The sequence below is a fragment of the Phoxinus phoxinus genome (genome assembly GCF_949152265.1).
Source record: "Phoxinus phoxinus genome assembly, chromosome: 1".
Classification (NCBI taxonomy): Eukaryota; Metazoa; Chordata; class Actinopteri; order Cypriniformes; family Leuciscidae; genus Phoxinus; species Phoxinus phoxinus.
The window spans coordinates 48,148,571-48,163,636 of record NC_136876.1 but is presented as its reverse complement, the minus strand read 5'-3'; the positions used below and the strand labels follow the sequence as shown (position 1 = coordinate 48,163,636).

The 15,066-nt window shown below is 40.9% G+C and overlaps 1 protein-coding gene across 3 annotated transcripts in view; it reads left to right on the top strand.

The window, feature by feature from the left end:
• The window catches only part of LOC307003570 (von Willebrand factor A domain-containing protein 3A-like), a 57,838-nt gene that overhangs the window by 6,410 nt on the left and 36,362 nt on the right, over nucleotides 1–15,066 (top strand). For 2 of the 3 annotated variants that reach the window (XR_013798750.1, XM_079622197.1), the window contains exons 9-16: nucleotides 3,695–3,820; nucleotides 7,772–7,871; nucleotides 7,945–8,007; nucleotides 9,982–10,107; nucleotides 11,357–11,495; nucleotides 12,944–13,047; nucleotides 13,142–13,222; nucleotides 14,581–14,678. Coding sequence is in view for 2 of the 3 variants with exons in the window: in XM_079622197.1 (XP_079478323.1) it covers nucleotides 3,695–3,820; nucleotides 7,772–7,871; nucleotides 7,945–8,007; nucleotides 9,982–10,107; nucleotides 11,357–11,495; nucleotides 12,944–13,047; nucleotides 13,142–13,222; nucleotides 14,581–14,678 (837 nt within the window). In the remaining variant the exon portion in view is untranslated. The remainder of the gene's footprint in view (nucleotides 1–3,694; nucleotides 3,821–7,771; nucleotides 7,872–7,944; nucleotides 8,008–9,981; nucleotides 10,108–11,356; nucleotides 11,496–12,943; nucleotides 13,048–13,141; nucleotides 13,223–14,580; nucleotides 14,679–15,066) is intronic. The other variant, XM_079622198.1, reaches the window with a different exon arrangement.

Here is a 15,066-nt window from a genome sequence, read left to right as displayed (position 1 = left end):
AGAATCAGCTGCTGAAGACTCATGCAGATATAAATATTCATAGGCTACATATGCATAACTTTCAGACACATTCATCTTGCTCTCGAGTGTTCACAGAACAGCTTTAATTGTGTCTTTGTGTCTTTAGTAAATCCTGACATTCGTTTTTAACGACAAAAGAGGGTTAGCGCTGACGCACGATGTTAGTAAATCTGGCCCTATGTTTCCACAAAGGATGTATGCGATGCTTCCTTAGAATATGACATCTAAAATAAGACATATTGTGCAGCATAATTAAGATACCTACCTTTTGAACAGCTTTCATGCGGGCAGCTCGTCCATGACGCCTGAGCTCATTACACAGCGAATTCCCCAGTGTTAAATTAACACCCCTCAGTGTTCGTATGTGTCCACACTACAGAGTGTTAAAATAACACTGAAGCGGCATTGAAGTTAATTAGAAAATCAAGTGATGGTTGAGTATTAGATATAGCAAGGATGTTATGGTGAGGAAAGTTTCCCACCAGTTAATCGACATGTGACAACACCGGTAATACCGGTATCACTGCCGGGAGGTGGAAGGAGTTTTTCCCTCTTTTGCACCTCACTAATTTGAAAGCGAAAGTAAAATGTGCACTCAAAACGGTGTGGAGAAGAGCGAGCGTTTTCAATAAATTCCTATGGAAGTTTAGCCTGGGTTTCCCCATACTGCCTTTGCGCAGCGCGATTTTATTCACGCTGAAAGGCAGTCTGGATACCATGGACCTGATTTTCGCCTCGTTTAGGGAACCAATCACAGAACGGGGAGGGAGCAGCAAGACGATGACGACATCTATGCGACACAACTAAGCAGTGTGTTTATATCCATATATACATTCGACCCTCATGTTTATCTTGCACAAACGGCAATAGTCGCTGAACGCCATTGTTTACACAAAAATATCTTACCCATCGTCTTCTTCCTTGTCTAATTTCTGTCGCTCTACATACGTCATCTGGTATAATGGAAACGATTGGCTATGAGCTACGTACAGGCGCATTTGATAGACATTCTTAGCACCCAATAAACGGCGCCGGGCATTCGTAAACCACGCCTCAAATACGAGAAAATGCACATGTGGTTCCCAGACCCAAGTCTCAACGAGAATTGGGTCTGGCGTTAGCCAGGCTAATGGAAGTTAGGCTTTCATAAGGAACTGGAAACGCTCGCTCTGCTCTGCACCAGTGGACACGTACCGTTATGTGTGCGGCAGTGCGCATTTTACTTTCGCTTTCAAATTAGCGCTAATTCGGGAGCGGCAATTGCTTGAATGTTGGGTTCATTATTATTCTTATTGAAAAACACAACAACAAAACCATACAATGACAAAATCGCTTAAATAGGCACTTTTACATTTAGCTTTGGAACCATATCTTCATCTTTTCCCCGCGGCAGCTGAGAGTCCAACAGGGTGAGTAGATTGCGATGCTCATCGATGTCCTTCAGAGCAAAAAGGGGTCAAATCTTCATGAAACTTTCATCTGGTCAGTCAAGAGTGAGATGAAATCTGCTGCTGATCTGTGCTGCTGCGACTCTTGTTCGGCTCACGCTGCATTGAGCTGACACATTTCAGTGTCTGTTCTCTAACTGAACTCAATTATTTGTATTACTATAAAAAATCTGAACTACGGCTGGGGTGGTGCAGCAGTTGGCAAGTGATGTAACCGGTGTTGCGGCCGAACACTAGTAACACCGACATCACCGACTATCGCAGCAAGCCTAATTACTGATGAACACCTGCTGTTAACAAGCAGAATCACTGAAGGAAAGAGGAACAACAAGAACAACAACAAGACCAGCAGAAATACAACTGACTTCCAGCCATTACACATTATTACACTTATTTCCATTCATCTACAAAAGTACCTGAGTAGACCTAAATCTCTTATTGAGACTGAACTGAGGTTTATTAGATGTTGATGTTTTATTGAATGTTTCGTCACCATTATGGTGATTATTGATTGCTATTGTTGGACTCTTGACTTTATAACTTTAGTTTTTTATTTGGCTGTTGCAACTTTGTGTTCATAAAGCACATTTATTATGGCAAAATAATCTATGATCACGTCCTGATGGTTATGTTTTGATAATGACATGATTCACTAATGTCATTCAGAGTCTAAAGCTCTGATTATGATTGATGTGTAATTTTAATATTGATGATTGTAGCCCGGTGTTCCTACAGCTTGAGATCCATCAGAGATAAACTGAACTTTTTCATAAATACATTAACCGCTTTTCCACTTTTCCATCATTCCGTGCCGATCCGGGCCAGCTGGTGCGGTTACGGTTTCATTATAGCCGCCACTCTTTGGAATGTAATACAAACATGTTAGCCGTTGCCTTGGCAACGCTGATGATATGAAATGTAAATAGTGACCGCGTTATGGAGGATGATCAGCTATTGCTTTTAATTTTATTATTGCTTTGTTTACTTCACTCAAATAGTGCGCTTAACCAGCTACAGAGAAAATGGTAGCCAGGCAACAGACAAGTGACCAATCCTGAGTGGCGACGTCACTTCACGGATTTTACCAGCACGGTTCGGCAAAGTTAGCTAAGCCTGCTGAAAATTTGGGAACGTTTTGTAATCGTGCCGTAGGCCTACAGGCTCAAGTGGAAACACAACTGGAACCGTTCCTTTCCATTCTAAGAACCGTTCTGCCCGACGGTGGAAAAGCGGAAACTACTGCATCATGTAGACACACACAGACATCAAGAATCGGCATTGCAATCTCAACATGACAAACAGATCAACTCTGAACATCACAAAACAAGCTACTAAATTCACAACAAAACTGCAAAATTAAAGCAAATAGTGCGAGTTAATGAAAATTATAGGACTATTCATTCATGGCACAAAGCATGCTGGGAGCCATGAATGAGTTTTGATTGGTGACTCTCGGCATGCACTGCAACATGATGTGTTTTTTGTTTGATTTTCACCATTGTTAAATTATTATTATTTTAAACCCTATAGATAAACAGCACTGCTGGATCACAAGCTGGAGCATCACAGGCCTATAATGAAAAATGAATAAAGTGTCACCTACATAATCAGTTATTAAATGTTGGATGAGTTTAATGAATCAGCTTATTACATGATGACTAAAATATCATTAGTACTTAGACAACATCACATGACCACATTTTCTCTTGAGTTTTGTTTGCCCAAACAAATCTGCTTTATAAACACAGAGTTGCAGCAGCCAGAAGGAAAATAAAACTAATGTTAAAAAGTAAAGGGTCTGAAAGAGCCCAACTAAACCAAACACTGATGTAATGGCTGATAGTCAGTTCCCACTAAGCAAAATTATGTCCAAAACACGTCTTTTCAACTTCTTTGTCACAAAAGTCGGACGTTGATAACACTGATGTAATGGCTGGAAGTCAATTGTTGTGTTTCTGCTCATCTTTCCTTCAGTGATCCTGCTTGTTTACAGAAGGTGTCCGTCACTAATGCTCAATCATCACTTAATTAATTACAATCATATCATTATCTTCAACACTGCCTATGTGTTATTTGAACACTTTGTAGTGTGGACACATATGAGCAGTGCTGATTTAACACTGGGTGAGTTCAGCTATATTATCACTTTTGTTTTGCTACACATAAAGAATGTGAATGAAAGTCTGCTGCAGGAGGCTCTTTCTTAATGTCCCGTCTCGTCTCAGGCTCAGGGAGTGTTGTGCGTGGGTCATGCAGCTTCGAGCGAGTGGAGGCTGTGATCTCCTACAGGCGATACAGAGGGCACTGACCCACTCACAGCTGGACACGCTAGTTATCATCCTGGCCGCTCGGTGAGAGTTTGTTTTGCTATGATGAATCACTCTTTCTTAACTTGAGCCAGCAGTCATTTCATTTCCTTTCACCTTTAGACATATTTGCAGTCCATTGTCCTGAAATAGTTTGAGTTCTATAATTGGTCATATCTGAGGAGAAGGTTTTAAAATAGCAGTCAAGGCCTATTTCCTTTCCAAGCAAAATAGAGGGAAACAGCAGGGCAATGGAAGTAAAAATCCTTTTCACTTTCCCCATAGAGAAATAGATGTTAAGTGATAACATAAGCCTTTTTCCACCGTTGGGCCATAACAAGTGGAAATATAACTGGAACTATTTCTTACCGTTCTTAGAACTGGCAATCTAAATAGACTGGGCCATCTGACCAATCAGAGCAGAGTAGACCAATCACAACAAACTGGGTCATCTGACCAATCAGAGCAGAGTAGACCAATCACAACAAACTGTGCCATCTGACCAATCAGAGCAGAGTAAACCAATTACAACAGACTGGGTCATCTGACCAATCAGAGCAGAGTAGACCAATCACAACAGACTGGGTCATCTGACCAATCAGAGTAGAGTAGACCAATCACTACAGACTGAGCCATCTGACCAATCAGAGCAGAGTAGACCAATCACAACAGACTGGGTCATCTGACCAATCAGAGCAGAGTAGACCAATCACTACAGACTGAGCCATCTGACCAATCAGAGCAGAGTAGACCAATCACAACAGACTGGGTCATCTGACCAATCAGAGCAGAGTAGACCAATCACAACAGACTGGGCAATCTGACCAATCAGAGCAGAGTAAACCAATTACAACAGACTGGGTCATCTGACCAATCAGAGCAGAGTAGACCAATCACTACAGACTGAGCCATCTGACCAATCAGAGCAGAGTAGACCAATCACAACAGACTGGGTCATCTGACCAATCAGAGCAGAGTAGACCAATCACTACAGACTGAGCCATCTGACCAATCAGAGCAGAGTAAACCAATTACAACAGACTGGGTCATCTGACCAATCAGAGCAGAGTAGACAAATCACAACAGACTGGGTCATCTGACCAATCAGAGCAGAGTAGACCAATCACAACAGACTGGGCCATCTGACCAATCAGAGCAGAGTAAACCAATTACAACAGAATGGGTCATCTGACCAATCAGAGCAGAGTAGACAAATCACAACAGACTGGGTCATCTGACCAATCAGAGCAGAGTAGACCAATCACTACAGACTGAGCCATCTGACCAATCAGAGCAGAGTAGACCAATCACAACAGACTGGGTCATCTGACCAATCAGAGCAGAGTAGACCAATCACTACAGACTGAGCCATCTGACCAATCAGAGCAGAGTAGACCAATCACAACAGACTGGGTCATCTGACCAATCAGAACAGAGTAGACCAATCACAACAGACTGGGCCATCTGACCAATCAGAGCAGAGTAAACCAATTACAACAGACTGGGTCATCTGACCAATCAGAGCAGAGTAGACAAATCACAACAGACTGGGTCATCTGACCAATCAGAGCAGAGTAGACCAATCACTACAGACTGAGCCATCTGACCAATCAGAGCAGAGTAGACCAATCACAACAGACTGGGTCATCTGACCAATCAGAGCAGAGTAGACCAATCACTACAGACTGAGCCATCTGACCAATCAGAGCAGAGTAGACCAATCACAACAGACTGGGCCATCTGACCAATCAGAGCAGAGTAGACCAATCACAACAGACTGGGTCTTCTGACCAATCAGAGCAGAGTAGACCAATCACAACAGACTGGGTCATCTGACCAATCAGAGCAGAGTAGACCAATCACTACAGACTGAGCCATCGGACCAATCAGAGCAGAGTAAACCAATTACAACAGACTGGGTCATCTGACCAATCAGAGCAGAGTAGACAAATCACAACAGACTGGGTCATCTGACCAATCAGAGCAGAGTAGACCAATCACAACAGACTGGGCCATCTGACCAATCAGAGCAGAGTAAACCAATTACAACAGAATGGGTCATCTGACCAATCAGAGCAGAGTAGACAAATCACAACAGACTGGGTCATCTGACCAATCAGAGCAGAGTAGACCAATCACTACAGACTGAGCCATCTGACCAATCAGAGCAGAGTAGACCAATCACAACAGACTGGGTCATCTGACCAATCAGAGCAGAGTAGACCAATCACTACAGACTGAGCCATCTGACCAATCAGAGCAGAGTAGACCAATCACAACAGACTGGGTCATCTGACCAATCAGAACAGAGTAGACCAATCACAACAGACTGGGCCATCTGACCAATCAGAGCAGAGTAAACCAATTACAACAGACTGGGTCATCTGACCAATCAGAGCAGAGTAGACAAATCACAACAGACTGGGTCATCTGACCAATCAGAGCAGAGTAGACCAATCACAACAGACTGGGTCATCTGACCAATCAGAGCAGAGTAGACCAATCACTACAGACTGAGCCATCTGACCAATCAGAGCAGAGTAGACCAATCACAACAGACTGGGTCATCTGACCAATCAGAGCAGAGTAGACCAATCACTACAGACTGAGCCATCTGACCAATCAGAGCAGAGTAGACCAATCACAACAGACTGGGCCATCTGACCAATCAGAGCAGAGTAGACCAATCACAACAGACTGGGTCTTCTGACCAATCAGAGCAGAGTAGACCAATCACAACAGACTGGGCCATATGACCAATCAGAGCAGAGTAGACCAATCACAACAGACTGGGTCTTCTGACCAATCAGAGCACAGTAGACCAATCACAACAGACTGAGTCATCTGACCAATCAGAGCAGAGTAGACCAATCCCAACAGACTGGACCATCTAACCAATCAGAGCAGAGTAGACCAATCACAACAGACTGGGCCATCTGACCAATCAGAGCAGAGTAGACCAATCACAACAGACTGAGCCATCTGACCAATCAGAGCAGAGTAGACCAATCACAACAGACTGGGCCATCTGACCAATCAGAGCAGAGTAGACCAATCACAACAGACTGGGCCATCTGACCAATCAGAGCAGAGTAGACCAATCACAACAGACTGGGTCATCTGATCAATCAGAGCAGAGTAGACCAATCACAACAGACTGGGCCATCTGACCAATCAGAGCAGAGTAGACCAATCACAACAGACTGGGCCATCTGACCAATCAGAGCAGAGTAGACCAATCACAACAGACTGGGCCATCTGACCAATCAGAGCAGAGTAGACCAATCACAACAGACTGGGTCTTCTGACCAATCAGAGCAGAGTAGACCAATCACAACAGACTGGGCCATATGACCAATCAGAGCAGAGTAGACCAATCACAACAGACTGGGTCTTCTGACCAATCAGAGCACAGTAGACCAATCACAACAGACTGAGTCATCTGACCAATCAGAGCAGAGTAGACCAATCCCAACAGACTGGACCATCTAACCAATCAGAGCAGAGTAGACCAATCACAACAGACTGGGCCATCTGACCAATCAGAGCAGAGTAGACCAATCACAACAGACTGAGCCATCTGACCAATCAGAGCAGAGTAGACCAATCACAACAGACTGGGCCATCTGACCAATCAGAGCAGAGTAGACCAATCACAACAGACTGGGCCATCTGACCAATCAGAGCAGAGTAGACCAATCACAACAGACTGGGCCATCGAACCAATAAGCTGCAATGTGTATTATGAGAACGTTAAAGTGTTTTTTGATTTTGGATGCATGTAAACCTATTGTAGGAGACTCCAAAACAAAATTATGAGCCTTTAAAATAGCATAATAGGGGCTTTTTACATGTAATAATAGAGTGAGTTAATTTGGCTTAGAACTCTATATTGTAGATGTTCATGCTTTGGAAGCAAGGCAGCTGAAACAATGGCTGGTCAATGTTTGCACACTGTTATATAATGATTATTAAATGCATATATTTTATTTTCAGGCCTGATCAGACGGTGGACGTTATATGTGATTGTTTATCTGTGAAGCGAACGCCCTGTGTTCATGCGGTCGCGTACAACTGTAGCAGTCCCGCCGCCATCGTGAGGATTGGCTCTTGTCTTTAATATGCACAGGGACATTCTCCACCTCACTGACTGATGTGTCCTGTCATAGGAGACCGTGAGGCGGATGGCAGACGTATCTGGAGGGAGATATCACCTGTGTTCTGCTGCACTGGTAATCTGCAAAACCAACGTGAAAATATTCACAATCATCTCTTAAACTGACATGAAACTGAAATGACATACAGTGGCGCCAAAAAGTATTTGGACACTTAAGCCTATATTCGTACTATTAGACAACAAGTGGCATTTATTTTGTCAAACACACTATTTAAGCAAAACTTCTCTTTCTTTTTAGGTTTGAAATTGTAATAGATATAATGTTAAAAATTAAGACAAAGAATATTTGGAAAGTTGTTATTGTCAAATGTTAGTGGTCCATGTTCATACTTAAAGGAATATTTCACCCAAAAAGGAAAATTTGTTATAAAATTAACTTTCATTCATCTTCGAAACACGAATAAAGATTTTTTTTTTGTGTGATATCGGATTTCCTCCCCTCCATTGAAAGTCATTTCTACCAAAAAAGTCTTGCTTCAAAAGAAAAAGTTTAACAAAGCCATATTAATACAAGAGACCCGTTCAGTTTAAAGGGTGACTCTAGCCAAAATCAAACCTAGGCTCTTTTTGTTAATCTACCCGAGTCAAACATTCGTGTAAAAGCATAATTAGAATGGAAACGACATTTTTAAGATTGACCGTATTTTCGTTTTCGGTAAAAATGCCTTTTGAATGGGAGTGAATGGGGCACTACTATGATAGCATCAAAATTGCTATTTTTAAAACACTGAGAAGGGTCGTCACAACATAAGATTCTACACATGAACTCCAGCATTGACTACATTGTTTGTGTACACAGAGTTTGCTAAAAAGAAAGGCTTTGTACGACTCACTTTATCAGTTAGTGTTTCCGGTGGCTGGAATTTTGTCAGTCAAAAGTAGTCGATCTCCGAATGCAACGTAACATGAGGAGAGCTACAAAAGCTTGTTTCCATGACTTATAGCCATGAGCTAAGTGTCTAAGTTATCATGCTTTTCATTGGAATTACAAGTTCAAGTACGAGTCAGTTCATTACGTTGCATTCGGAGATCGACTACTTTTGACTGACAAAATTCCAGCCACCGGAAACACTAACTGATAAAGTGAGTCGTACAAAACCTTTCTTTTTAGTAAGCTTTGTGTAGACAAACAATGTTCAAGTTCATGTGTAGAGCCCCTGGTGATACTTCAAGCACAGTTTCATGTTGTGTCGAGCCACATTAGTGTTTTAAAAACAGTGATTTTGATGCTATCATAGATTCACTCCCATTCAAAAGGCATTTGGACCTAAAACGAAAATACGGTCAATCTTAAAAGTGGCGTTTCCATGCTTTTACACGAAAGTTTAACTCAGGTAGATTAACAAAAAGAGCCTAGGTTCAATTTTGGCAACAGTTACCCTTTCAACACACAATGAAGTTTGTTCTCACGCGTCGAGCAAGTACGGTTGAACTGCCATTGACTATATTTAAGGTGCTCTATGTATATGCGTTGTTCAATTTATATGTGAATAAAAGCCCAAATTAAACCTGTTCATCATACAAAGTGGCCATGTGTCTTCAGAAGATTAATCTGCTCCATTCATATGGATTACTTGTACAATGTCTTAATGAACTCATTGAAGTTGGAAAATATACTTTGAAGTTGCGTATACTTTCAATGGATGGACAATAATGATGATGTAAGAATATTAGATGAAAGAAAGTCTTACAGGTTTGGAACAACATGATGGTGAGTCAATGATGACAGAATTAAAAAATGTTGGGTGAACTATCCCTTTAATGTGATTGGACACCTGTGTGAACTTGAGAAGAACTGATTCACACAGCCACTTAAAATCACCAAAACAGCAGCTGATTAAAAGTCACTGAGCAGAAATGATGAAGAAAGGTGACATTAGTGAAGAGAAAAGCTCCGGCACCATTTCACCACAGATGATAATTGCTTCGATATTTCGTTCCAATGACCTTCAGACAAGTTTATGTGTCGTCAGTGTTCAAATACTTTTATGGTACCGCTTTATCTTATGTGTGTGTGTGTGTGTGTCAGGGCGTGGTGGACAGCAGTACAGATGTAGATCTGCTGTGGGAGGAGATTAAAGCAGCTCGGGATGTTCTTACCCAAATTCAGGACATGCGTCAGGGTCGAGTCGCAGACACAGCTGTTGAGTCAGAGGTGAATATAGTATTATTCTCTATATCAGTGTTACTATTTCTGAAGTCCATTATAGTCTTGAGTTTTCTTACAGGAACAAACACGTCACAATATTCCTCGTTTAAATCATTCATATGCAAAATAAAGGGGCGGGGCCTGGTTGAGTTAGTTAGTAGTGTTGAAACTAGCGGTTATGGTAAGATAAGTGACATTTCCCAAAAACACTGGAAGTGCTTGACCAATCACAACACACTGATCCAGCCGACCAATCAGAGCACAGTGTGCTTTTCAGAAGGAGGGGCTTCATAGAGACAGGAACTAAACAGAGCGTTAGAGAGGCGCTGCAATAATGGAGAATATGAGGGAAATAATGTGTTTTGTGAACATTTAAGCATAAAAACCTGTTCTAGTACAGCCTAAAAACAAAATCTAGACTTAATAGGTCATCATAGGTCCCCTTTAACACACTTAAATACACCTTCAAAAAAGTGCATTGTAAGAATGTAAAAAAATAAAAGTTTCACCTTAAATTACATTTTAAATAATTGTTTTAATAATATTTTGTCATGCTTTAAAGAAGTGCAGTAGTTTAGATGTTGACTAACATACTAGCACATGTGTAAAATAATTCATTATAATTTTAACTGTAGTGTGTTATTCGAGATTACATTTAAAGTTAGCATATTTAAAATGTACTGGACTGCAACTTCATCTTTACAACTGGTGTACAAATGGATTCACAAATATATATAAAATACATTACATACATAAATATAATGCCATTTCTGTTGAAACTTGTTAGTATATTTTAGGTTACCGTAAATGTTTTTCAGTACATTCAGCAATACACATATAAAACGTATGTACAAATGTACTTAAGTTTTATATACTGTAAGTGGGTCAAAATACACTAAAGTTCAACTAATGGCAATTAATATCAATTTAAACTATACTATAGTAATTAAAAATAACATGCAATTACGAGTCTGAAAACTCAGTTTGAACCCAAGTATATTTTTTCCATAAGTACTCTTGTATAAATGCTAAAGTGTACTTAATTTTCACATGGGTAAATATGAATGAGCTGAATTTTACTTTAATAAATTCCAACATAGTATATTTCCACAAAAACATGGTATTGATATGATATCATGTTAGCACTTTTTGTTATTGAAATGTTTGTGTTTTCTTCCAGTTTCTCGTATGATGCTTGTTTCACGATTATGAGGGCTGGAAATGTTTTCATATCTCTTCACCTCTGCCTCTCCAGATCTCCAGGGGTTTGGACAGTCTCACTCTTTCTGACTTCAGTCCTGTAAGTTCTGCTCTCGGTGGTCCGCTGTGCATCAAACCCGCGGGTCCAGCGGCCAGCAGCTCCAGAGACTGGCTGAAGACCCACGGCCTCAAGGGTACCTGACTACCACACATTTTACTTCTGCGATGTTACAGACATTCTGACGCATGACATATGACAAATATGACATATTTACGTGTGAAACAGAATTCTGACCAATAAAAAAGTAGGGTATAAACAGAGTCACTCGCAATTTTAATGTTGACCGTAAATATAAATTTATTGATTTTTTATTTTTTAAGTTGCGCTAGTCTGTTCTTCCCTATTGTGACGCATATTAGAGTGAAACGGCTTCGCAAACAAGACCACTGTAAAAAAAAAAACTTAAAATGTACGGTATAAAAACGACTACTGTGGTTGCCAGAAATTTACCGTAAAAAAATACTGTAGAAACATATTTCATTGTCTGATATAATGTTAATTTACTGACCTATTGAAGTACTAACATCTATTGTACAATTGTAATACACTGATAACCACCAATCACAGCGGTGATGAGAGTCACATGATGAGTCAAAGCTCATCACAAGCAGCTTTTCCACAAAAAATGTATACTAATATATAGAAGCTGCACAGTATCATACACTCAAACACTAAACACCATCACGGTAAAATTAAAAAAATGCAATAAACATTATTTTAACAACATTATATTTAGCATAAAACCCTAATGTACAGTACATAACTGATTAGAAAAAAAGTTATTTCAACAAAAATACATCAAATGTGAAGTGTCACGCAGGGAATTGTGGAAATGTCAATTTACATTTTTTCACACTTGTTCTTTTTCACTTCCAAAGACTGTAAATTTAACGGTATTTTACTGTAAAATTACATGAAATGTACGGTTAGCTCTATCACAGTTATTTACCGTATATAGTACAGAAACTTTCTGTTAACCTATTAACATGTATTTTACTGTTAAAATCACGATAACTTTTCACAGTGGGCGGGGCTTAATTTTGTCCATGGAGATTTGATTGGATGGGTGTGGTTTGCTATTGGTGGATCTCATGTGAGTGACAGGTTGCCCCGCCCTCTCACACCAATAAACACATCATCAGAGAAGAGATGTCGCTGCAAAAGGGAGAAGTTATTTTGATTCAATAGTCGTTTTCTGAAATGCACAAGTTACCTCTGATAACAGATCACTCTAAATTATAATGTGGACTCACGCATTTTATGCAAAGCTGCTTTGAAAAGCTCTATACAGATAAATGTGAATTGAAATGTGAATTACGATGAGCAATGAATTAAAAAAAATCATGATGAGATAAATCATTTAGAATGAATACTGCAATATTCCATATTAAAGCAAAAAATATATATATTTCAATTTCATGATGACTTTAAGATGCTCTAAATGGTCTCAATAGTCAAGCAGTGTAACCACCAAAAAGCACAGTCTGACAATCTTCCAGACGTATTATTGCAGCATGTGTGAGTTTAGTCGCGAGTGTGTGTCTTGTGCGAGGCTTGGCTCACAGTTGTGTGTTCCTGCAGCGCAGAAGCTGGATCTCTATCAGCTGCTGGCTCGCGATGCCTATTCTCCGCAAGAGGCGTTTGTGCCAATCTTGGGAAAGACTGTTTCCTCTACCGTTCATGAGGTGATGAACATGTCCTGCTGCATTTATGAGTCCAGTTTGAGTCCCATCTGTTCACCTGTGCAGCAGGACTAACTCTAACTGTGTGTGTTTGCAGCGGGTCATGGTCCAGTGTGAGTGGCATGATGGGACGGTCAAGAATCTGCATGTTGATCTTCCATCACTGCAAAAGTATCAGGTACATTTTTTTTATCCAGAAACTCCATATGATGAACGTGGACCAGCTAGAAACCATGTAAAACCAGCTGCAACCTAACTAGAGCGCTAAGCAATGTTAGCATGTTTCACTCAACTCCACGAGTGAACCTGGTAAGCTCCCACTTCCAAGCAAACAGTAAATTCACTAGATTTACGTTAGCTGACACTTTTCATAAACCTATTGCTAAAAAAAAAAAAAAAAAAATGGAGCGCTGAGCATTACATGCAGGGCAAAAAAAAAAAAAAAATCAAGATATCGTAACCACAAATGAAGAATTCCTCCACGTGATATATTAATTTGTTTAGGTAAAACGTGGCCACTTACTAAAATTAGTAACCAATCACAACAGACTGGGTCATCTGACCAATCAGAGCAGAGTAGACTAATCACAACAGACTGGGTCATCTGACCAATCAGAGCAGAGTAGACCAATCACAACAGACTGGGCCGTCTGACCAATCAGAGCAGAGTAGCCAGCAGCCATATCACCCTGTAGCCCAAGACTGGTTTCCCACTGAAGCTAAGCGGGGTTGAGCCTGGTTAGTACTTGGATGGGAGACCTCCTGAGAAAACCAGGTTGCTGCTGGAAGAGGTGTTAGTGAGGCCAGCAGGGGGCGCTCACCCTGTGGTCTGTGTGGGTCCTAACACCCCAGTGTAGTGACGGGGACACTATACTGTCAAAGAGCACCGTCCTTCGGATGAGACGTTAAACCGAGGTCCTGACTCTCTGTGGTCATTAAAAATCCCAGGATGTCTTTCGAAAGAGTAGGGGTGTAACCCCGGCATTCTGGCCAAACTTGCCCAGTGGCCTCTGTCCATCATGGCCTCCTAATCATCCTCCTATATATACTCATTGTCTTCATCACTGTCTCCTCTCCACCAGTAAGCTGGTGTGTGGTGGGCGTTCTGGTGCAATATGGCTGCCGTCGCATCATCCAGGTGATGCTGCACATTGGTGGTGGTTGAGGAGATTCCCCCCTTATGTAAAGCGCTTTGAGTGTCCAGAAAAGCGCTATATAAATGCAATGAATTATAATGAATTAGTAGACCAATCTCAACAGACTTAGTGACTAAAACAAGGGAATTAATTAGTACAACATAGCTAGACAGCTCTCCAGAATGCAATCCGAACATGCAACATTGCTGAACGATGTTGTATTATTTACTGAAGTAGAGCCGTCACAGAGACCGGTCTGATCTCAGGCGTCCCATTGAACCGATGTCTATGTGTGCTATTCCGTTCAAAATACGTTTTATTAACTGGGTTTTGCTGAAGTTTTGGTCCAACTATGCAGAATCTGTGGGATTTTTCACTTCACTTGGTCTTTCACGTGCAGAAGCGTCTGATGGGTGCTGTGTGTCTGTTAGAGAGGAGAGTGGAGTGGCTGAACGGGACGGCCAGCCGGCAGATTTGGGGAGCCGTGTGTGAGCAGAGGTGAGGACATTAGCCTTGAGACGGGGTGTCCCACTCATGTCAGTAGCTGTAGCACCCTGCCCAGTGCACTTCACACATCATAGGAGCTTCTCTAAAGAGGGCACTGCGGATGGCATGAGAACTATACTCAGAAACCCCTTGTTAAAAACAAGTGCACTTTAGTATACTGTTAAAACGAGTACTTATTACAATATACTTTAAAAGAATATGAGTGTGAACTGAACGTAATATTTCCAACACGTATGCATGTTATTTACAGTTAAATGATAGAATATAGATTATACATTAAATATAGTTTAAATGCAATTAGTTTAGGACTTAAGAGTGCTTTTTTGACCCACCTAAGTACATCTTTATATGTAATTTCATACACGGTAATAAATTATTT